The 18,902-nt window shown below is 39.8% G+C and overlaps 2 protein-coding genes across 3 annotated transcripts in view; one reads left to right on the forward strand and one right to left on the reverse strand.

The window, feature by feature from the left end:
* tsc1b (TSC complex subunit 1b) overlaps nucleotides 1-7,576 on the reverse strand; it is a 40,117-nt gene extending 32,541 nt beyond the window's left edge. Inside the window, exon 1 of one of the 2 annotated variants that reach the window (XM_079658754.1) lies at nucleotides 7,318-7,576. The gene's annotated coding sequence lies outside the window, so the exon portion shown is untranslated. The remainder of the gene's footprint in view (nucleotides 1-7,317) is intronic. The other variant, XM_079658753.1, reaches the window with a different exon arrangement.
* Nucleotides 7,577-9,442: 1,866 nt separating this feature from the next.
* gfi1b (growth factor independent 1B transcription repressor) lies at nucleotides 9,443-14,898 on the forward strand. The gene is made up of 7 exons (XM_079660541.1): nucleotides 9,443-10,122; nucleotides 10,494-10,594; nucleotides 11,222-11,398; nucleotides 11,832-12,061; nucleotides 13,102-13,239; nucleotides 13,902-14,067; nucleotides 14,453-14,898. Exons 2-7 carry the CDS (start codon nucleotides 10,501-10,503, stop codon nucleotides 14,629-14,631), a joined length of 984 nt encoding a protein of 327 aa, XP_079516667.1. The 5' UTR covers nucleotides 9,443-10,122; nucleotides 10,494-10,500; the 3' UTR covers nucleotides 14,632-14,898.
* The last annotated feature ends 4,004 nt before the right edge of the window (nucleotides 14,899-18,902 follow it).

Raw genomic sequence — 18,902 nt, forward strand, 5'->3', positions numbered from 1 at the left:
ATTTCGGTTTGGTACATAGCTCGGTTTTTTGGTCAAGGTTCGGTTCGGTACAGCAGAATCTTTTTTCACTGTACTGTACTAGTACTCACGAAACATAAACTATTAGTTTTGGGTTTTTAATTATTATTAGACTGTGAATATTCACGATTGGTAGGGACAGAGGTAGCAGATACAGCCAGGTAGCGCTTTGCTAACATTCAACAAAAACCATCACCCCCACAACACACTCCACTCTCACCAACTGTCTCTCAGAAATAAAAGCATGGATGCAAACAAACTATCTCCAACTGAACAGTGCCAAATCAGACATCATCATCATCCCCCCCATCCCGTATCAAAGACATCCAGAATTTCAACTTCACCATTGACAGCCACACTCTATCTCCCCCCCCTCACATCCGCTACCTCGGAGTCATTTTCGACAGTCAGCTCAAATTCAACCACCACATAAATCACATTACCAGGACCGCCTTTTTACACCTCAAAAACATTGCCCGCCTCCGCCCATCACTCTCCTCCTCTGCTGCTGAAACCATGATTCATGCATTCATCACTTCACGACTCGACTACTGCAATAGCATCCTCTATGGCATACCATCCAACCTCCTCAATAAACTTCAACATATCCAGAACTCAGCTGCCCGCCTCCTCACCCACACCCGCTCCCGAGACCACATCACTCCCATCCTCCAGAACCTCCACTGGCTCCCCGTCCGTCAAAGAATCCACTTCAAAGTCCTCCTCATTACTCACAAAGCCCTCAACAATCAGGCCCCCCCCCTACCTCACAGACCTGCTGCACCACCACACCCCTTCCCGCTGTCTCCGCTCATCAGAAGCCAACCACCTATCCATCCCCACCCGCACAAATCACCGGACCTAGGGGGACAGAGCCTTCTCCGTCGCTGCCCCCTCCCTCTGGAACTCACTCCCACAACCCATCAGAGACTGCACCGACCTCACCACCTTCAAAAAACTCACCTCTTCAATCTGGCTTTTAATGTGTGATTGTTTTTGTATTATTTGACTTTAACTTTAACTATATATTTATTTTTTGTTCCTTTCTTCTCTTTTCTTTTCTCTTCACTATTATCTGTAAAGCGTCTTTGAGCACCTGTAAGAGCGCTAACAAATTAAATCTATTATTATTATTATGGCAACATAAGGATATTTGGCGTTTGTAATAGCTTTGGCTCGGTCTGAACTTTTTGCGAGTGGTGGAGGCTTAAATGCTAGCGGGAGTTGGGTTTGCACTTCAGTCTTTTTTCTTTTGGTACCGGTGATATTCACGTTCGGGTGATGCCTTTTCAAATGAGTGGCAAGTTTGATGTATTGCCAGCCGCGTAACCAATTTTAGTTGAACAATGCCGACAAACAGCTTTGGTTCGGTACACCTGTCTTTGTCCGTCATCCTTCTACGTAATTGCGAAACCAAAATAAATGTTCCCAACCCGGAGACTTCAATGATGCTGGAGGATTTTCGAGCTCAACTTTATCTGCGTTCGACAGTTCCTCAAATTACTGACTAAATTTGAAAGCATCCCTCTGACCAGCTCTCATAGTATGCCTCTCATCCAATGAAATTACTTAGTCGCTCTATGACGCGTTGAACCCAATGTGAGCAAATTACTCTGAATGCTGCGACGCAGCACCTGAGATTACTTCCAAAAAGTTGTTCACGTTCTCAATTTTTTACGTTTAACGTTATATTCGTTCGGTACACACGTGTACTGAACTGAAGGACCCGTACCGAATAATTTTGGTATGGGTACGTATACCGTTACAACCCTACTGACCATGCTACAGCAGTGAGCAGCAGAGGTGGGGAGAGGCGGGGCTATGGCTTCATCTATCGGGAAATGATCGTATAGAAGCGATTACACGGAGCCGTTTGACCCCCCAGAGCGTTTTGTTTGCAAATCTATCCACCTTGGGACCCGTTATCGTTTGTGGGGTCCGTTTCTATCGTTTTGTTACGGCCTCGTGTAAATGTAAGGGCTATACGCAAGAGAAACTATGCGGATCCAACCCGTTTTGTTCTCGTGTAAACGGGGTCTAAACCTAATTTTCTGCTGCAGCTGAATAAGAGGCTATAATGTCGTGCTCCAGACACCCGAAAACAAGTTGTGCAGGCTGTGTGTTGGCCATAAATTAAAATTAACTGCAAAAGAAGCAATGAACGTTAGACTTTAGCATCAGCACTAGCTTGCCAATTATAATGACAAATTTGTAATTCACTAAAGTAGGGATATAGCAATTGGTTAAGGCTTCAGTTTATCACTATCACATTCCCAATATAACGGTTTTAATTTGCATTAAACATGTCACAGCCACACACACACACATTACATCATTGGTGGTTTTGGGGGATTTTCCCTTCAGTGTAGTCATGTGTTACATAGGGTTTTGTGCATGTTAATGGTCTTCATTGTATTCATTTCAAATTAAAAGACGCCCCTTTTCGCAGAAGACTTTTTAACAAAAAGGCAAGACCCAAACCTCAAAAGTTATACAATTTAGTACAAAGTACAAGTTGAAGGGGCCCTATTATGCTCTTTGGGGTTTTCCCTTTCCTGTAAAGTGTTCTATAGGTTTTTGTTTTTAATTAAAATCCTCTCTTTCCTACCACTTCTGTGAATGTTCAGTTTATTTCAAGAACCTAGCCTAAATTAGACATCTAAATGATACCAATAATTGACTTGCCTAATGTGTTTACCATTTCAGATTATTAGCTTATGATACATTTAGGCAGAACGCTGAGTCACAGCAAAGGAGGCCAGGGGAGCATTGCAAATCTCCATCTGAAAAAAACAGGCATAAATAATCCTGATAGGCAGGTCATCATCGCGAGGGTGCACCAGCAGCTTATTCCCTAAACACGAGATGAATGAATCAGCAGCAGACATCTCATCAGCTCTTAAAATCGCGTTTGGCCCTCGACACGCGAGAGGATGAATCTGACAAACTGTCCCATTATCGCGGAGTATTCAATCTTTTCAACACAGTCACATGCTACCAGGAAAACAACAAGAGCTAATCTGGAGCGTGGGATGGGTAGATATTCCACTGAAGTCATATGTCGGATAAAAACACTGCCCTCTGGGTGGAAACATGACAATATAAATGTCCTCGGGCCTCTCTAGTTCTTCTCAACGCGCTCCTGTTCGTTGATTCACAGAAGAGGTCACGGCGCGATTGCCACCCTGTTATCAATTAGCTGCTCAGTCACAGGGTTGGCAGTCTGTGTGCAGAGAGTGGATTTGAACGCGCCGGTTTTTTTCACCCTGCGAGTTAGCGTCTTGCGAAAGAACAGGTCCGTCTGTGGCACAAACACGAATCGCACCGAGTGTGAACTCAAAGACACAAAGGAGCTTTATGCGGCCTGAGCACTTCCATTTACACACTGGAATTACATTTGGCTGTGTGCAAGTTGTTTACCACCAGCCTCCTTTTCTCCTGTCCTGGGTGAATGCTTTAAAACTGTTTCATAAAAAGACACACACAGCCTGCTCAGTCCTTGTGAAGGAATGATTTTCAAGATCCTAAGAGCCATTTTCAGGAAGCAAACGGCCGATTCCTTTTATCTACTTACTGCAGGAGATGAAAGGAACTAGGGGAATTTGAAGTTGGACTAAACAGGGGTTTGAGCACATCTTACAATAATTGTCAGTACAGATTAACGAATGGTAATTACTTTTAACAATGCACCAATCGATCAGCCAATGGTGGCAGGTTTTGAGTTGATCGGCCATGACTGGTGACCATGGATGAACGTTGATCATTTTGCCGGTCAAATGTACACACATGTGCTGCATGGTGGGGTTTTTTGCCACACACTGAATAGTACAGACAGTAATGTGAAAGCCACACTCAATATGTTATCGGTGAAAACATTTTCCAGCATGTTTGAAGAGAGGAACTAGGCGACTTGTGTCCAAAATAAACCATGGAGGAACAAGGTCAAGTATCGTGGTGCAATTCTGGAATAAAAGTTCCAAATATGTCCCTGTTTGCTTAACTATAGTTATAATTTGATTTGTGGGGAAAAATGGCCATCACATCTTCCCAGAGACTGATGTGATGTTTGGTTCTACCCAACCAGCTGTCCAAAGTCCATAAGATATTCATATCATATTCAAAGTAGTAATTTATTTTATCTGAGAATGCTTTTTTTTGTTGTTGCTAGAAACTTTAACATTAATCCATTTAATATTTGGTTTAAGTTACTTTTCTTTCAGCAGATTAATTGATTAATTGAGAGTCTGCAAGTTACTTGATGGTGATAATGATACAGATAAAGACCATGAACTATCCTTGAATTACATTACATGGTAGATGCACTGTTTTTTATATTGCCAGAATATGTGCTTTGAAACATGCCTCTCGTCCATTTACGCGTGCAAACATAGGGACAAGAAGCTGGGATCGAACCGCTAATCTTGAAGGACAACCTGTACTACCTCCAGAACATTTAGGCCCATTCCCAAACCGCCCCCTACACCCTACCCCATACACCCTACCCCTCCGTTTGCGAGTTCACGCGGAGGGTCCGCCATATTGAGGGCTGTTCCAAAGCAACGAGTGTGGAGCGGTGTGGAGGGGGAGTGGGCTATCAAGCCCTCAAACAGCGAGTCTGCAGCGGTGCTGACTTGAGACCGGTCTCTACCTGACCGGAGTCACGCTGTTTGTGTCCGTCAGGAAACACGTTGTTTACAAGTAGTTCCAGCAAACATCCACTGATAAACTGCAATGATAACAACCTCATATGTTTTAACTTAGGATCATATCTGTGTTTAGTCTAGAACAAGGTAAATGTGTGCATTTTATTATAAAGTTGTGTATATTTACAGACTGTTGCAAAAACTAAGAAGCTTATAAACATCATGTTTAAAACTAAAAGAGCTTTGCAAAAAAGTAACAATTAAATATGTTTTGAGTTTTATTTGAGTCATTAATTTACATTTTTTGTCTAAGAGATGCTGATTTGAAACCGTTGTTACATACAGTTACGGCATTTCCTGTTTCTGCCGGAGAGAGGGGAGGCCGTCCCAAAGCTTGCTGCTGTATTTACTCCCTCCATCTGACAGGAGGGACCCTCGTTGAGCTGCGAGTGTGGCTACAGACGGAGTTCACTCCGTCACGGAGGGGTAGGGTCGAGGGAGTGGTTTGGGATTGGGCCTAAGTCTACCGTGATTAACATAAACATGGTGGCCAAAATAATAGAAACTCCTCTTGGTTAAAAACGCAGTGCAATTCCATAGAATCCCAAACGGTAAGCTCCAAAAGGACGATACAGGTTTATTGACACCACTTCAAATATGTTTGTGAAAAACAAAAAAGACTGCACCTATTCTAACTTAGCACCTCATAAACTGGCAATAGAGTTAACTAGTAGGAGAACAAAAACTTACAAAACTACATACCTCATTATTTGTAGGGGATTATATGTAAAGTAATTATACTTTTTAAGAGGGATCTATGTTGTGCTGTTAGTTGCTGGGGGGTTTACTTAGCAGAATGTGTGGTTTGTTGTTGATTTATGTGTCTAAAGAATTCCACGGGGATTGTGTAAATGGCCCGACACAAGAATAAAACTATTAATTCGTTCATATCATAAAACTAAAAACCTCCAGTATCGGGCCGGTCAATAATAAGCTAACTATTAACAACAGTGAGTGGGTGGGAATCATCTGAATTTCTCCTTGCTAAATAACAAAACAAACAGTGTTAGGTCTGTACTTCCTGGAACCCCCACAGACCCTCACTCTACACCAAACTTAATTTAGATCCGCAGATATCCATCTTCATTCAGATCACATCTTATTTTTACAAAAGTTCTTGCAAGGCCGCTTTCGTCTGTGGACATTAAGCGCTGATGCACTGAGAGACGAAGATGTTTTTAAAAGAGAGGTATTGAAAACAAGTATTTTTCTAATTGACGGTAACAAGAAAATAGTCTTGCAAGTGCCTTATAATGGTCACAGGGATTTTGAGGAGAGCCTCTGGTATTTCTCAGGGAATGTGCTTCCTGGGGGAAGTTCACTTCTTAAAAAAAAAAACTAAAAAGGCTCCCTCTGTTAATCCGACGCTCAGTAAAGTGACACTTCACTACATTCAGGCCTTCAAAATAATAATTGTATGTTTCAGCTAGATCCGTAATCTGTCAAATGTTCCTAAAGTATCCCAATAATTCAGTATTTGAAAGTTTTAACAACCAAAAACGATGGAACTCAATGCCAATATTAGAATCCTATCAATATTTTAAAAAACCTTTATATACACCAGTTTAAATCATGCCAGCCATAACAAAACTTAGGAACTGACTTTAGGAAATCAAATATACAGAAAACAAGCTGAATAAATAAAAGGATTTTACATAATAAGAACATTTCAGAAACATTTAAGGTTTATGTTCAGACATTGAATTCATCACCTCAGTATTCTGAAACACTGGCGAGAGCCCTTCTACTCAGATCTTAGTGTTTTCATAACTTATACAAAGCTATGTCAGGCAGACATGCCACATGGTGACAGTGAGTTTAGTATAATATGACAGAGAGGTCAAGAAGGTCAAACAATTAATCTAGTGGACCGTTTTGTCTCCATGGTGGCAGGAAAGCTTAATGACGACTGAATGAACACATGCTAACAAGAGTATATTAATGATTAGCATGGGGTACAAACTGGTGTATTAGAGTGGGATTGCAACCAAAATATAAAATAAGTAAAGTGCAGAATGCTGCAAGACAAATATTTGTACTCTGATGCATAATGAGCAAACCATTAAGCAAATAGGCCATCATTATAATACGTCGTACTGACATGCATAAGGAGACAGGGACAGAGCCAGGACAAGCCAGGACAGAGAGCCTCAGAGCCCGGCCCGGCTCAGGTCTGAGCACCGCTGGTCTGGAGGACTGACCACTAGCTGCTTGTCGTAAACAACTCGCAGAGAACAATGGGCAGGGTTGGGTTTACTTTATCCGATTATAAAAATATGCATATATATTTTCTCCTGCGAACAGATAACCTATTCAAGCCCCGCAGAAAACGCAGATATAACCTCGATTAAACATCATAGCACCAACGTCTACTAAATCCATCACTGGGTCTCTCCAAAAACAAGTCAGCCCCAGCGCGAGAGCTAACGTTAGCTGGGAGCAGCGACCCACTCGGTCGGGGATTTATCTTGCCTGTCAGCCGTGTTTTGTCGGGCAAAAAGCAAGCCAAACACCCCGTGTACAGTAAAACAAATCATATGCGTTGATATTCACTCTCAGAAAAACACACAAACCATAAATAATCGGACCTGTTTACCTGTTAGAGTAGCTGCACTCCACAGGGCGCCGCCATCTTTAACACCTCACAGCCCATCCCACCGTAGTCTGCCTCCGCTGTCGGGCTGCATACAAACTAATCCCACAAGTTAGCGCCCCGCAAGTCGCAAGAGAGACTTTTACAACTAATTAAACCTTAAAAATAGCTCTAAAAAATATGTTGACCTACATTAAGTCAATCTTAAATTATAATAGCTTCCGTAACCCGACACATTAATCGCTAGGTTGCAGAGCTAAGATTGTTTTTCCCATCTCACCCATTGGTGGAAGGATGAAATGTGTGTAATGCGGTTTCGCGTGACCCACATGTGAAGAGCGCACGCGCATATTAGATTTTTTTTTTTACCAGGTAGTTGTGAGATCACTGTGCTGTGGAAGCCAATTGACGCCAGAAATGTATTTTAAAAATCGAGTAGTTAGGAATTGTAAAATGTGGGCCTATGCAGTATTTGGAAATGATGAAATGTAATCAAACACGTAGTATTTGCAGTAATCTTATCTCAAATACATGTATTTCTTATTTGCCATTTGCTACTGAAACTACCATCGATGTTGTGCTATAAAAGTAAGCAATGATATTTATATTTTGCCATTACTCATCTTTAAATGAACACACACTGACCCACATGTGAAGACACGCACATTTTTGTTTCTGTTTTTTTTGTCTCGGTAGTGTGGGATAAGCATTGAAGCCCAATAACGCCAGAAAATTAAATATAAAGTTATGAATGACAAAATGCATACAGTATTGGGGAGAAGTGATAACGTGTAATCACACTATTACTTTTACTAGATTTTGTAGTAACGTATATTTACTGTAACTCAAGAGTGGGCCTAACTCAATTATATTAACATTCCTTTGTTGCCTTTACTTTATGTAGATAAATAATACATCTACAAACAATGTTCGGCCATAAAAGGTATGTAGAATTATATTTAATATTGTCATTACGTATGCCATGACTCTTGTTGAAATTGAACAGTAGTTGTAGTAGATCAGATTTGACTTGTACATCTTAATACAGTTGAGCATAAACGGGAAAGTATAAATAAAACTAACAAAAGATTAACATAGCCTACAAAACCTTGACTGAATGTAATTCTGGCATTTACTGTGGAAGATGGAGTAGGTAGTAGTAATAATAATAATAATAAAAATAGATTTACTTTGTAAGCGCTTTTACAGGTGCTCAAAGTTGCTTTACAGAGATAGTGAAAAGAACAGAACAACAAATACATATAGTTAAAGTCACATTAAAATCAAGCAATACAACAAAAATCACACATTAAAAGACAGATTGAAGAGGTGAGTTTTTGTACGTTTTTTAAAGGTGGTAGAGTGAATGTAACTGGTATACAAAATGCAAACATCTTGAAAATGTGGTGACAAGTGTTGTTGAAACTTGTTCAACAGGAGCTACTGACTTTTCTCTTTTGTATTGTATCATGTTCTTATATATTTCATTTTACAACATTATTTTTCATTATCCTAAACTACGATAAGTTATATTACAAAACTGTAATGATCTATTGCGTTTCATATCATCCTGATGATAACAACAGCCAAATAAATTCATTTTAAATCAGAAAAAATAAGCTAAACTCTTATTTTTGTAATGATTTGTATTACATACAGAAAGGATGAAACAAAATATATGTGGATTAATAAGTTACGTTTGATAGACTGAAGAGATGATTTATAAATACATTTTAAAAACAATTTTAGAGATCAAATATTATAAATATAAGAAAATCGCTAATACTAGTTAAAGTCTCAAGAGTCAAGACACTCTTTGTCCACCAGATGTCGCACGTGCACCTCCTCTTTTATATAAATCCTAATCCTCAAAATGTGTATCCAGTCTTCCACTTGCTCTTCAAGATTTACATATAAATATATAATATAAATACAGTAATTTCTGAAAACTTTTTTACCCTACTAATATTTTTTAACTATTTGATCATATCAACATATCTTTTAGTTAAGTTACTTACATGCGTGACACTGAAGCATCAAACTAAGAAATCTGTCATGTCTGAATACTGACAGGCTTTAACAAATAAAGACAGAGTCAGCAGTGTAAACGTTGTCAGTCTCCCGGACTGGTTTGGTGTGTGTACCGTTGGAGGTGCTACAGTCTCATGTGAGCATTTAAATCCTTCACACAACACAGTCATACACACAGTACGATTCAGAGTAAATCCTGTAAATCAAACAGTGTGTGGTGGAAATATTTGGTCGGATTTTCAAGCGGTAAAATCTTGTTTTTGTTTTTCCTATTTTTATTTTTTTTATAAATAGTGATTTAGTTGGGGTTTTTTCGGGGGACATTTCTCTCTAAATTCAGCAAAAAGGCAAACTAATTAAGCTTAAATTTAAACAAAAAAGGTTATTTTGGAAGAAAGTATTTATTGACTTTATTTTTTAAACATGTAGGCCTACCTTATAATATTCCTTTTACCCCGGAGCATTGGGTGTTTTATGTGCTAACTGTTCAGGGACAGAGAAGGCCTGTGTTTTTTTACGCAAATTTGCACCTGCAGGTTGGCCTTTTCATTGGTTGAAACCACAGTCAGATTCCCCTTGCGAAATTATCTGATTGAAAATCAGGGAGGGGAGAAAAGGGGAGAGCAACAAGTGTGATGGTTTTACACTGCTTTGCTTTGCTGACTTTTTAGTAAAGGATTTTAGCGACGAATTTCCCTCATCTTAGCTTCTTACAACGGAAGAAGAAGGACATTACTTTTTATTACACCGATTTCTCGGGAACTTTCTTGGTTAACGGTGAGTCTAAAATAACTTCTAAATACAGTTAGTACAACTTGTAATACTATTTCAACAAATAATATAACAATTTAAGCCGTACGAATATCAAACAAGTACTAAGCTACTAATTAAACTTTATTCTATTGATAAGAAGAAAGATACGCATATTCACTTACCGTATAGGCATACTTGACATTATGCTGAGTATCCCACTGGGAACATAAATTAAATATAAAAGTAACTGAAATTATAAATATAACTGTATTCAGAATATCTTAGATTTAAAAACATGAAGCTAGTGACGTTTCACTTTGAACAATATTGTTTGGTTTCCATGGTGAATTTTGTTTTTATCCTAATTGTGTCGCACATTATTTTGTATCGTTTAGGATCAACATGCCGCGGTCATTTCTGGTGAAGAACAAAAGGTGCACGTCCTTTAATGTTCACCGGTCATATGAAGACGAGCCGAAGGCCCCCTTACAAACAGGTAATAGGCTACTGCAATAAAACATTTAATTATCTAAATATGTTTGGAAATACGGTTAGGTTAATTAAATTGAAACTGCCTTCTTGTAGCCTACTGCCTTAAGTCTTTATTTTGAAGCAGCACTACGTTTGAAATATTTGCATGAATTTCGATTTGAATGCAGATTGTATAAGAGATATGCACTAATCCTACATATGTTATTAATGATGGTCAAATACTGAATAGAAGTTAACCAATTTAAGAAATTGTGACGACTTGCAGAGTTTTATTGTTTTATGAAATGCACAATTTGAGGGTTTTCCTTTATTTGAATCAATAACACTGTTAGTTGCACATAGGCCTACATGTTATATATTTCACATATCCATAGGCCTATACAGTATATCATTTTCAGTATTTATTGTACTGTACACTATCATTTACTTTTTGCTTTATCTTTATCATTTTATATGTACATATTTTTCAAATTCACTATTGTATGTATGTTTATTTCATGTTCTATAGCTTCTATGTTGCAATGTTGGAAGACCCTGAGACTTATAATATTAACTATGATATAGTTATTCTGCATTATGACAAATAAAGCCTTTCAATCTCCTGAATCTTTTATTTATTGTGGTTTTGCAGATGCCCCACCTGAGCCTCAGAGCACAGACTCTGAAGACAGGCCTCAGTCGGAGGAGCAGTCTTCCCCTGCAGACCCCTGCTCCTTTGAGGAGGAGGTGAAGCTCGAAAGCCCCTTACCTGCTTACCCAGAACCAACCAGATCTCCTGTGACCCCCACTCAGCCATACTACCTCAACGGTGAGCTGCAAAAGCATATATCTCCTTCAGATTTTATAAAAATGTTTGACTTTTTACGCTGCTACAATATTGCTATAATGCACATGATATGGACAATCTTGCACTAATATTTATTTTTGTACATTCGATGGACAATCTGCACTAATGTACATTCTCAAAATATTGAAGGGACTGTTATTTTGTATATATTGATTGCTGTGTTTTTATTTAGGTCTGTGTGCAAAATGTGTCTTTGACTGTGTACATCTATAAATATTTGCACACATATTTTAATATTTTATACACATTTTTTTTTATATTCAGGTTGTGGGAAACAGTATTTCGATCTCTTTGTCTGTACACACAAACTGGAAGATTGACAATAAAGTTGACTTTAACTTGACTTTAAAACCTTCGTTCAAATGGACAATTTTCTGTATGTGTTCTCCCTCAGAGCCTCACATGGCCAGATTCCCTCCCTACTACAAGCCGCCGTACGCCTGGGAGCCGATGCCCCCCTCCTATAAGATTCGTCAGATGAGCTTCAGCCCCACGGTGCTGCAGCACGCCAGCAACCTGTACGGGTCCCACATCAGCCGAAGCCCCCAGCCCCAGCAGCCTCTGGACTGCAGCACGCACTACTCCCCCACCTCCAACACCTTCCACTGTCTCACCTGTGAAAAGGTAGGTCAGCCTCACATCTGTGCGTACTATAATATGTAACTGTTCTAAATACACTCTAAAAACAAATGCTCCGAAAGGTAAACAAATAAATAATGCATATTTTTTAGTGATGTCAACTTAAATTGAAATTATGTTTAACCAAGAACCTACACTGAGCTGGAGGAATTTGTGTTTTTCAAATATATTTTTAACTTGACTTGAGCCAAAAAGTTAAGATTGAATTTCCAAAAAACTAATACTTTTTACATATTACTCTTACACAGGAATTCTTGAGTGTTACTGTATGAACAATTTCCATGATTGTAAACGCAAATGTTTAGGTTGACATCAGTTAAAACATCAAGCTGCTCCAGTTAGATTGCTGCAGTACTTTTCATTTAATAAATATCTTTGTTGAAGTGTGTATCACATTACATTATACCAAAAGTTTTCAACAACTTCGACCAAGTGAAACTAATCAAGATAACAATCCATTTCATTTGGTCTCTGTGATGATGGCGTATCACCTCTGGGTATTTGTTTTGTTTATGATACTTTTTTAATATGTTGGTTGTTTTAAGATATTGTATATTTTAGCCGGATGAGGGATTATGGTAATCGGTTGCTGGTTCTTAACTTATCAAAGAAACAACCTGAGAAAACGTTGGAGACAGCCAGAACAACCAACAAAAACTAAAATGTTATCATTACCGTTCTTTACTTATTTATCACCTGGTCTTGTTGTTTTAGAGAGGTGGAGATCTCTGCGGTTAATTCGGCTCCCAGTAAAAACCTCCTCAACGTCTTGATGTGAAATTATCACACGAACAAGCCGAGCAACAACTGCTAAAGAAACAGAGATTTTTTATGTGAACAGCTCTACTTTAATATTTGTACCTGATTTAATCACAGTGTTTGTTTTGGAGTGGAGATGACCCGTGTGGATAATGAGGCTCCCGCTAAAAACCTCCTGAACAATGAACAATGAAGTAATCCCAGTAAGAAGCTGACTGCGTTGATGTTAATAGTTAAGACAACAACTCCCATGTTATCTGTTTCAGGTGTTCTCAACGCCCCACGGACTGGAGGTTCACGTCAGGAGGTCGCACAGTGGAACGAGACCTTTCGGATGCAGCATCTGCAGGAAAACCTTCGGCCACGCCGTGAGCCTGGAGCAACACATGAATGTCCACTCCCAGGTAAATCTATGGGGACTCTCCAAAGCTCTATGAAATATTAAAAGTTTCTTGAATTGAATGGGCTATTCAATTAAAGTCTGTCTTCTTGTTTATTGACAAAAGGATCAAATTCAATAAAATCCAGTAGACAATAGCGGCACATACATTATGTATAAGTGATGTAAATACATATGAAGGGCATTATGAAAGTTAAAATAAGCAGATATTTCAGTTCCAGGAGAAAAGTTGAAATCTTTAAAAATGTAAAATGGATGGGTTGTGCCTTTTGAAAAAGCTGCTTTTGCATTTACCTGACATAGTTCTGAGTTTTAAAGGTTTTCCCCAAGTTGTTAAGTTATTGGCACTAAACATGACTTAATACATCTGAAGAAATGGTTATGATATGAAAAAAGAATCAAGACATTCCCATTAGTAAAAGTTGATTTCACTCAATCCATAGTTTAGTTTTTACGCAATATAAAAAACCCGACCTTTTCCCACCAACAGGTCTATTGAGTAGATATTGTTGGTGTTCAAATTTACATTTTATTCTTGTACTATTAAGAACTTCTTTTCTATGCTGGTCTAAATGTGACCGATAAACTTGGAGAAAAATTCTCTTTTCTCACATCTTTTTTATTTGTTGATAACTGTGTAACACTTTTACTTTCTTCTTTGACCAGGAAAAAAGCTTTGAGTGCAAGATGTGCGGGAAAACCTTCAAGCGCTCCTCCACTCTGTCCACGCACTTGCTCATCCACTCGGACACGAGGCCGTACCCCTGCCAGTACTGCGGCAAGAGGTTCCACCAGAAGTCTGACATGAAGAAACACACGTACATTCACACCGGTAGGTCACAGTCATTTGACAAAAGGCGACCTTATATGAAGCTGTTCATGGATGTTATTATCTGCTATCCAGGTGCAGCAAGCAGGAATTGTTTCCAAGAGTAATAAAACTACTGATAAATCAGAAAAAGAAACTTAAACAAATATCCTGTTGATTTGCATATCTGGTGTTCCTGCTTCCACGCAGCGCTCTGTGAAAGGAGGTCTATGCTGGTGACATTTGTTGCAAATAAATGTTTGACAAATCTGAACAATGGCATGATTCTTCACCCGTAGTTGTTATTGCAAACATTTTCGAGGGAAAACTCATACAAGCACCATTTTGAATGAATCAAAGATACTGGATATTATTTCTTACTGTGTTGTTTTTGTGTGTTTTATTATAGGTGAAAAACCCCACAAATGCCAGGTGTGTGGTAAAGCGTTCAGCCAAAGCTCCAACCTGATCACACACAGTAGAAAACACACAGGCTTCAAACCGTTTGGGTGTGACATTTGTTCAAAGGGCTTCCAGCGAAAGGTGGATCTTCGCCGACATCACGAGAGTCAGCACGGCATGAAATGAAAAGGAAAACAGTGTCTATATGTACATTTCTATTAAATAAGATGATATTTATTCCTCATTGAAGGCCATTTATAATGAAGAAATTGAGTGATTGATGAAAATGTATCTGTTAATATATCAAGTGGTCATTTAAAGATGTGTTTACATGATGAGTGGGAGATGTGTCAATGCTAAATATACTTTTATTTCATAATTTATTTAAAGTATGCCTGATCAATGTGTGTGAGCTATTCAATGCTTTCAATTGGAATAAAAGGGTGAAATGTCTGCCGATCTTTGTTTTTTCTTTTAGAATAACGACAAATATTGGGAAATCCAATATAACATCTTTGTACCCTTAAGGCAGAATACATGTTTGTCTAAAATGACTGGATGAGATCTGTAAACACACTTTTACTCCTGCGTTCGCCTCTTTCTGTGTGTTTTGTCACTTTTCCTGTCAGAGCAGGATGTAAAATATTTAACAGCGGCCTTGTGTGAAAATCTCTTACAGGGATGATGTGAAATGGAGTAACGCTGCATTCAAATAACACACGGAACAGCATGCAAATATAAACCCAGAGAGTTGACTGGAAAGCAGATGAAGGATTAGGGTTAGGGTTAGCCTACTAATCTGAGTAGAAAATCAAAATTGCCCAAACTGTTGGATGGACTGTAACAAACTTTGCACACATGCAGTCAGTGTAGCTGCTCAGCCCTTACCTTGTGTTGAGTCGAATGGGATACAGGGATTAATACGGGACTGTGTAAAAAGGGATTGATTACTTAGTCAACTGTTACCACACCCAGACGCCTTTTGGATTAACTTCTACAAACAAGTGTCGGCTCTAACGAAGACACACCGCCTTCCTCAAACACCAAACCTGTTAGGACATTAAGCTGCTCGAGGCAAATCAGATCATCACCTGGGCCTTATAAATCTGACACCAACAGGATGCAGCGCTGCCAGAACTTGTACAATTGGACCAATTGCTGATATAAGATAGTGATGGCAATACTTTTTTCTAAATTTTTTCCCAGTGGGGCAATGATGACACATTTTTTCTAGGCCGACCCAGGTTAGCATCGCAAGGCAGAAAGCTAATGGGATTTGTCCATTGGGTAATATAGCAGAAAATAACTGTGGCAAACAAACGTCTTTAATACATCTTTGACTCCATATTTGAAGTGTACATGCAATTCCAGAAGTAAAAAGCTAACTTTAGGCTACAAACAAACATCATGGTCACTTGACCTTAATGTCACCACCGCTAAGCTAAAGGTGGCTAATGTTCGCATTGTGATGTTTAGTAGTCTCATTTAGTCGATGTTAGCAACCACTGTTGATACATAGAAGTATTCGATATTCAAGTAAGGTGTGTTTACTCGTGTATTTTTTGTCACAGACCACAAATAGAACATTTCTAAAAGGTCAACTATTATGCAAAATCCACTTTTTCATTTATTTTATACATCAACGTGTCCCCTCTGTGTAAAAGAGATTCTGAAAGTTTCAGGAAAAAAGATTAACTCACTTTTTGTCCTGATCCATTTATATAAAATCTGAAAATGAGCTGATCAGATTTTGTCCACTTTATGATGTCATAACGATTTTTAACCCCCCCCCCCCCCCCCCCCCCCCCCACCTTATCACCTGAATCTCCTCCTAGAGCACCATTGTGTTACCAAATATCTCTCATGACCCTTTCACACCAAGGCTTTTCCCGTTCTAGCTCCGTGCTAGAGCTTTTCTGGTTCGGAACCGGTTCTTCGGTTCAGCTCCCGCTCTGTTCACACCGCTCAGAGCTCGACTGGTGCTGCGTCATTGCGTAACCGTTTGCGTCATGACGTAACCGTTTGCGTGCCTTCTTCATAAAGCCAAACCGCGCGGAAACCCCTCACATCGACAACAACAACAATGGCCGATTGCATTGAAGCGCTACTCGTTTTGGTTTTGCTCTGTCGAAACAAAATGGAAGAAATGGGACGACTTTACTACCAACTTTACATTCGTTACATGCTACATTCAAAAGTTCTTCACAATCATCATCATCAACTTCAACGACGATTCCGTAGGAGAAAGAAGGTAAATATAAGTCCTATTCGATGGCGTTAGAGCTAGCTGTTGTTAGCCTCTGCATGCGCCAAGCTCAAAATACCCAGCTTTGCAGCATTAATTACTATGGTATAACATTAAAAATGATTCTCACTGTCATTTCCACAGATCATGTTGAGGCTGGCGGAAAGGCGGATGTCGCGTGTTATTTGGACACAGCCCAGATCTTCCGACGTAAGCGTGACGTATGCGGTGCTTGCTTTCTAGACCGACAACTTTTTGGTGCTTGAAACAAACCGGATTCCGGAGCTTAGAGGCGGCTCCGCTGCAGTGTGAACAGGAAAAATCGGTGCTTTTCAATCTCCAGCTCCGAACCGGCCCTGGAACCGCGTTGGTGTGAAAGGGGCATCAGAGAGGCATTGGGAGTGGCTCCTTATTTTCATCCAAAGTAAAAGACAGAGAATCAGCACTTTTGAAACAGAGCTGAAACAGAGGGGATTATGGGATGCTGCAATGATCTGTTAGTTTTTTTGAGGCCAAACACTTCAGAGACATATTTTGTGTATATCTGAGACCTATAATAAAGTAATGAAAAACGGTATAATAGGGGACCTTTAAGTTTGTGTTGACCACAGATATTTTTTAAAGGCTCTGACGCACCAGGCCGAAATCGGCCGTTTTCGTTAGTCGGACGACGAAGCGTGCCCTGTCGTCCAAATTCAATTTGGTGTGTCCCGCACCGTCGGCCGTGACACGCCTTATTTGGCCTTTCATGGCTGACGCACGGCCGATTCAACATGACGAATACACACTACTGCCGCCTGCTGGTAAGGAGAGTTATTGCCACTCACGCATGCGCAGTTCGTACGTGCTCGGCTGAAGTCTTTGCGGTGTGTTCCAGTGCGACACATGGCCAAGACGCAGGAGAACACGCTGACGCAACAGTCGGCGTCAGCGTCGGCGAGTTCTCTGGTGACTGCCTGGTGTGTCAGGGCCTTAAGGCATATAACTAAAAAAAGGGGACCAGTAGTTGTGAAATGCAAACTACTTTCTAGGTTTCTGGTCTTCTTCCTGCACCACTCTATGGGATCTATAAAAAAGACATACTGTATACTATGTACTAACAATTAAAACCTGGGATCATGATTTCCCCTGTGTTGTGCCGAGGGGAGTCACTGCAGAAATCAGGGAGGACGAGTTAGGGCTTACGGTCTGGCAAACAAATCTGAGGCCTTTATGCAAAATGTGTTGCCATTACCACGGCAACAGGGTCCGTTGTGATCTTGTACAGTTACAACTGCTGCTGCCACCACCACATCCTGGTGAGAGCAGACGGAGCAAATCAAAATACTGCACAGGACTAACCAACAGTAAAGGGAGGCATTTTGGGTGGGACCTAACAAACAGGACATAAAGTTCCTGAAAGGGGAGGAGCCAAGCCTGGGGGGAAACGGGAAAAAGTGAAAATAGTGTGGAGAGGTCACCTTTAACACAAGTGTACAATTGTTTGGTTGTGAAAAGCTTAAAGTGGAGAATGTTTGCTTTGTAACAGAGATGTCTGAGAGAAAAGCTGATGAAGACTGTGCAGGAACTTTTTATCTGGTTATCTAACCCTTTGTTCATTTGCATATGTGTTCGCTGAAGCGTTCGGTATCGTGTGAAACTTGCAAATTTACTCTTTCTAACTGTTCAGCTCTCACAGAGCACCACTAGTAAAACATAAGTTTTCTGAAATTCAGTACTCAGCATGAAAAGGTGCATTCAAATATATTGAATCTATAGTATGTTTGCAGTGTGACAGAAGTCATTTCTTCAAGTTACTGCCAGTACAGTGGAGCCTTAGCACTAAAAACCAACGCTGTTCCATCCAACAGCCAACAAATGAACAAATCAAGACTCAAACATCAGCACTGTGCCTCAAAAACTAACAAACCCCAGTCCAAATGCAGTTATGTCCCTCTGTATCTCACATACATACCAGATGAACAGATAGATCACACAGCTCAAAATTTGTCTTGCAAATGAGCATGCAATGAACCCTGGCTGCTGCTGTGGTGTGGAAACACTGCAGGATGGCAGGAGAGCCTGAGGCATCGAGGACACAGTCAACATCAACTGCTATGTTTGGAAAAGCACATCCCCCCTAAAAAAATCACTTTTACAGTTGTAGGACCCAGATTTGTTCTCCTTTTTCTACATTTAATCTGATTCTGTTGGCTGTAAAAGCAGTTCAGGA

This window comes from Notothenia rossii (assembly GCF_949606895.1).
Source record: "Notothenia rossii genome assembly, chromosome: 11".
NCBI classification, from domain to species: domain Eukaryota; kingdom Metazoa; phylum Chordata; class Actinopteri; order Perciformes; family Nototheniidae; genus Notothenia; species Notothenia rossii.

Bases quoted from the DNA above. Each gene is read 5' to 3' on its own strand.
- gfi1b (XM_079660541.1), top strand. From the start codon at position 10,501: ATGCCGCGGTCATTTCTGGTGAAGAACAAAAGGTGCACGTCCTTTAAT. The intron at 11,399-11,831 runs GTGAGCTGCAAA...GTTCTCCCTCAG, and splicing joins TCAGCCATACTACCTCAACG to AGCCTCACATGGCCAGATTC. The intron at 13,240-13,901 runs GTAAATCTATGG...TTCTTTGACCAG, and splicing joins ACATGAATGTCCACTCCCAG to GAAAAAAGCTTTGAGTGCAA.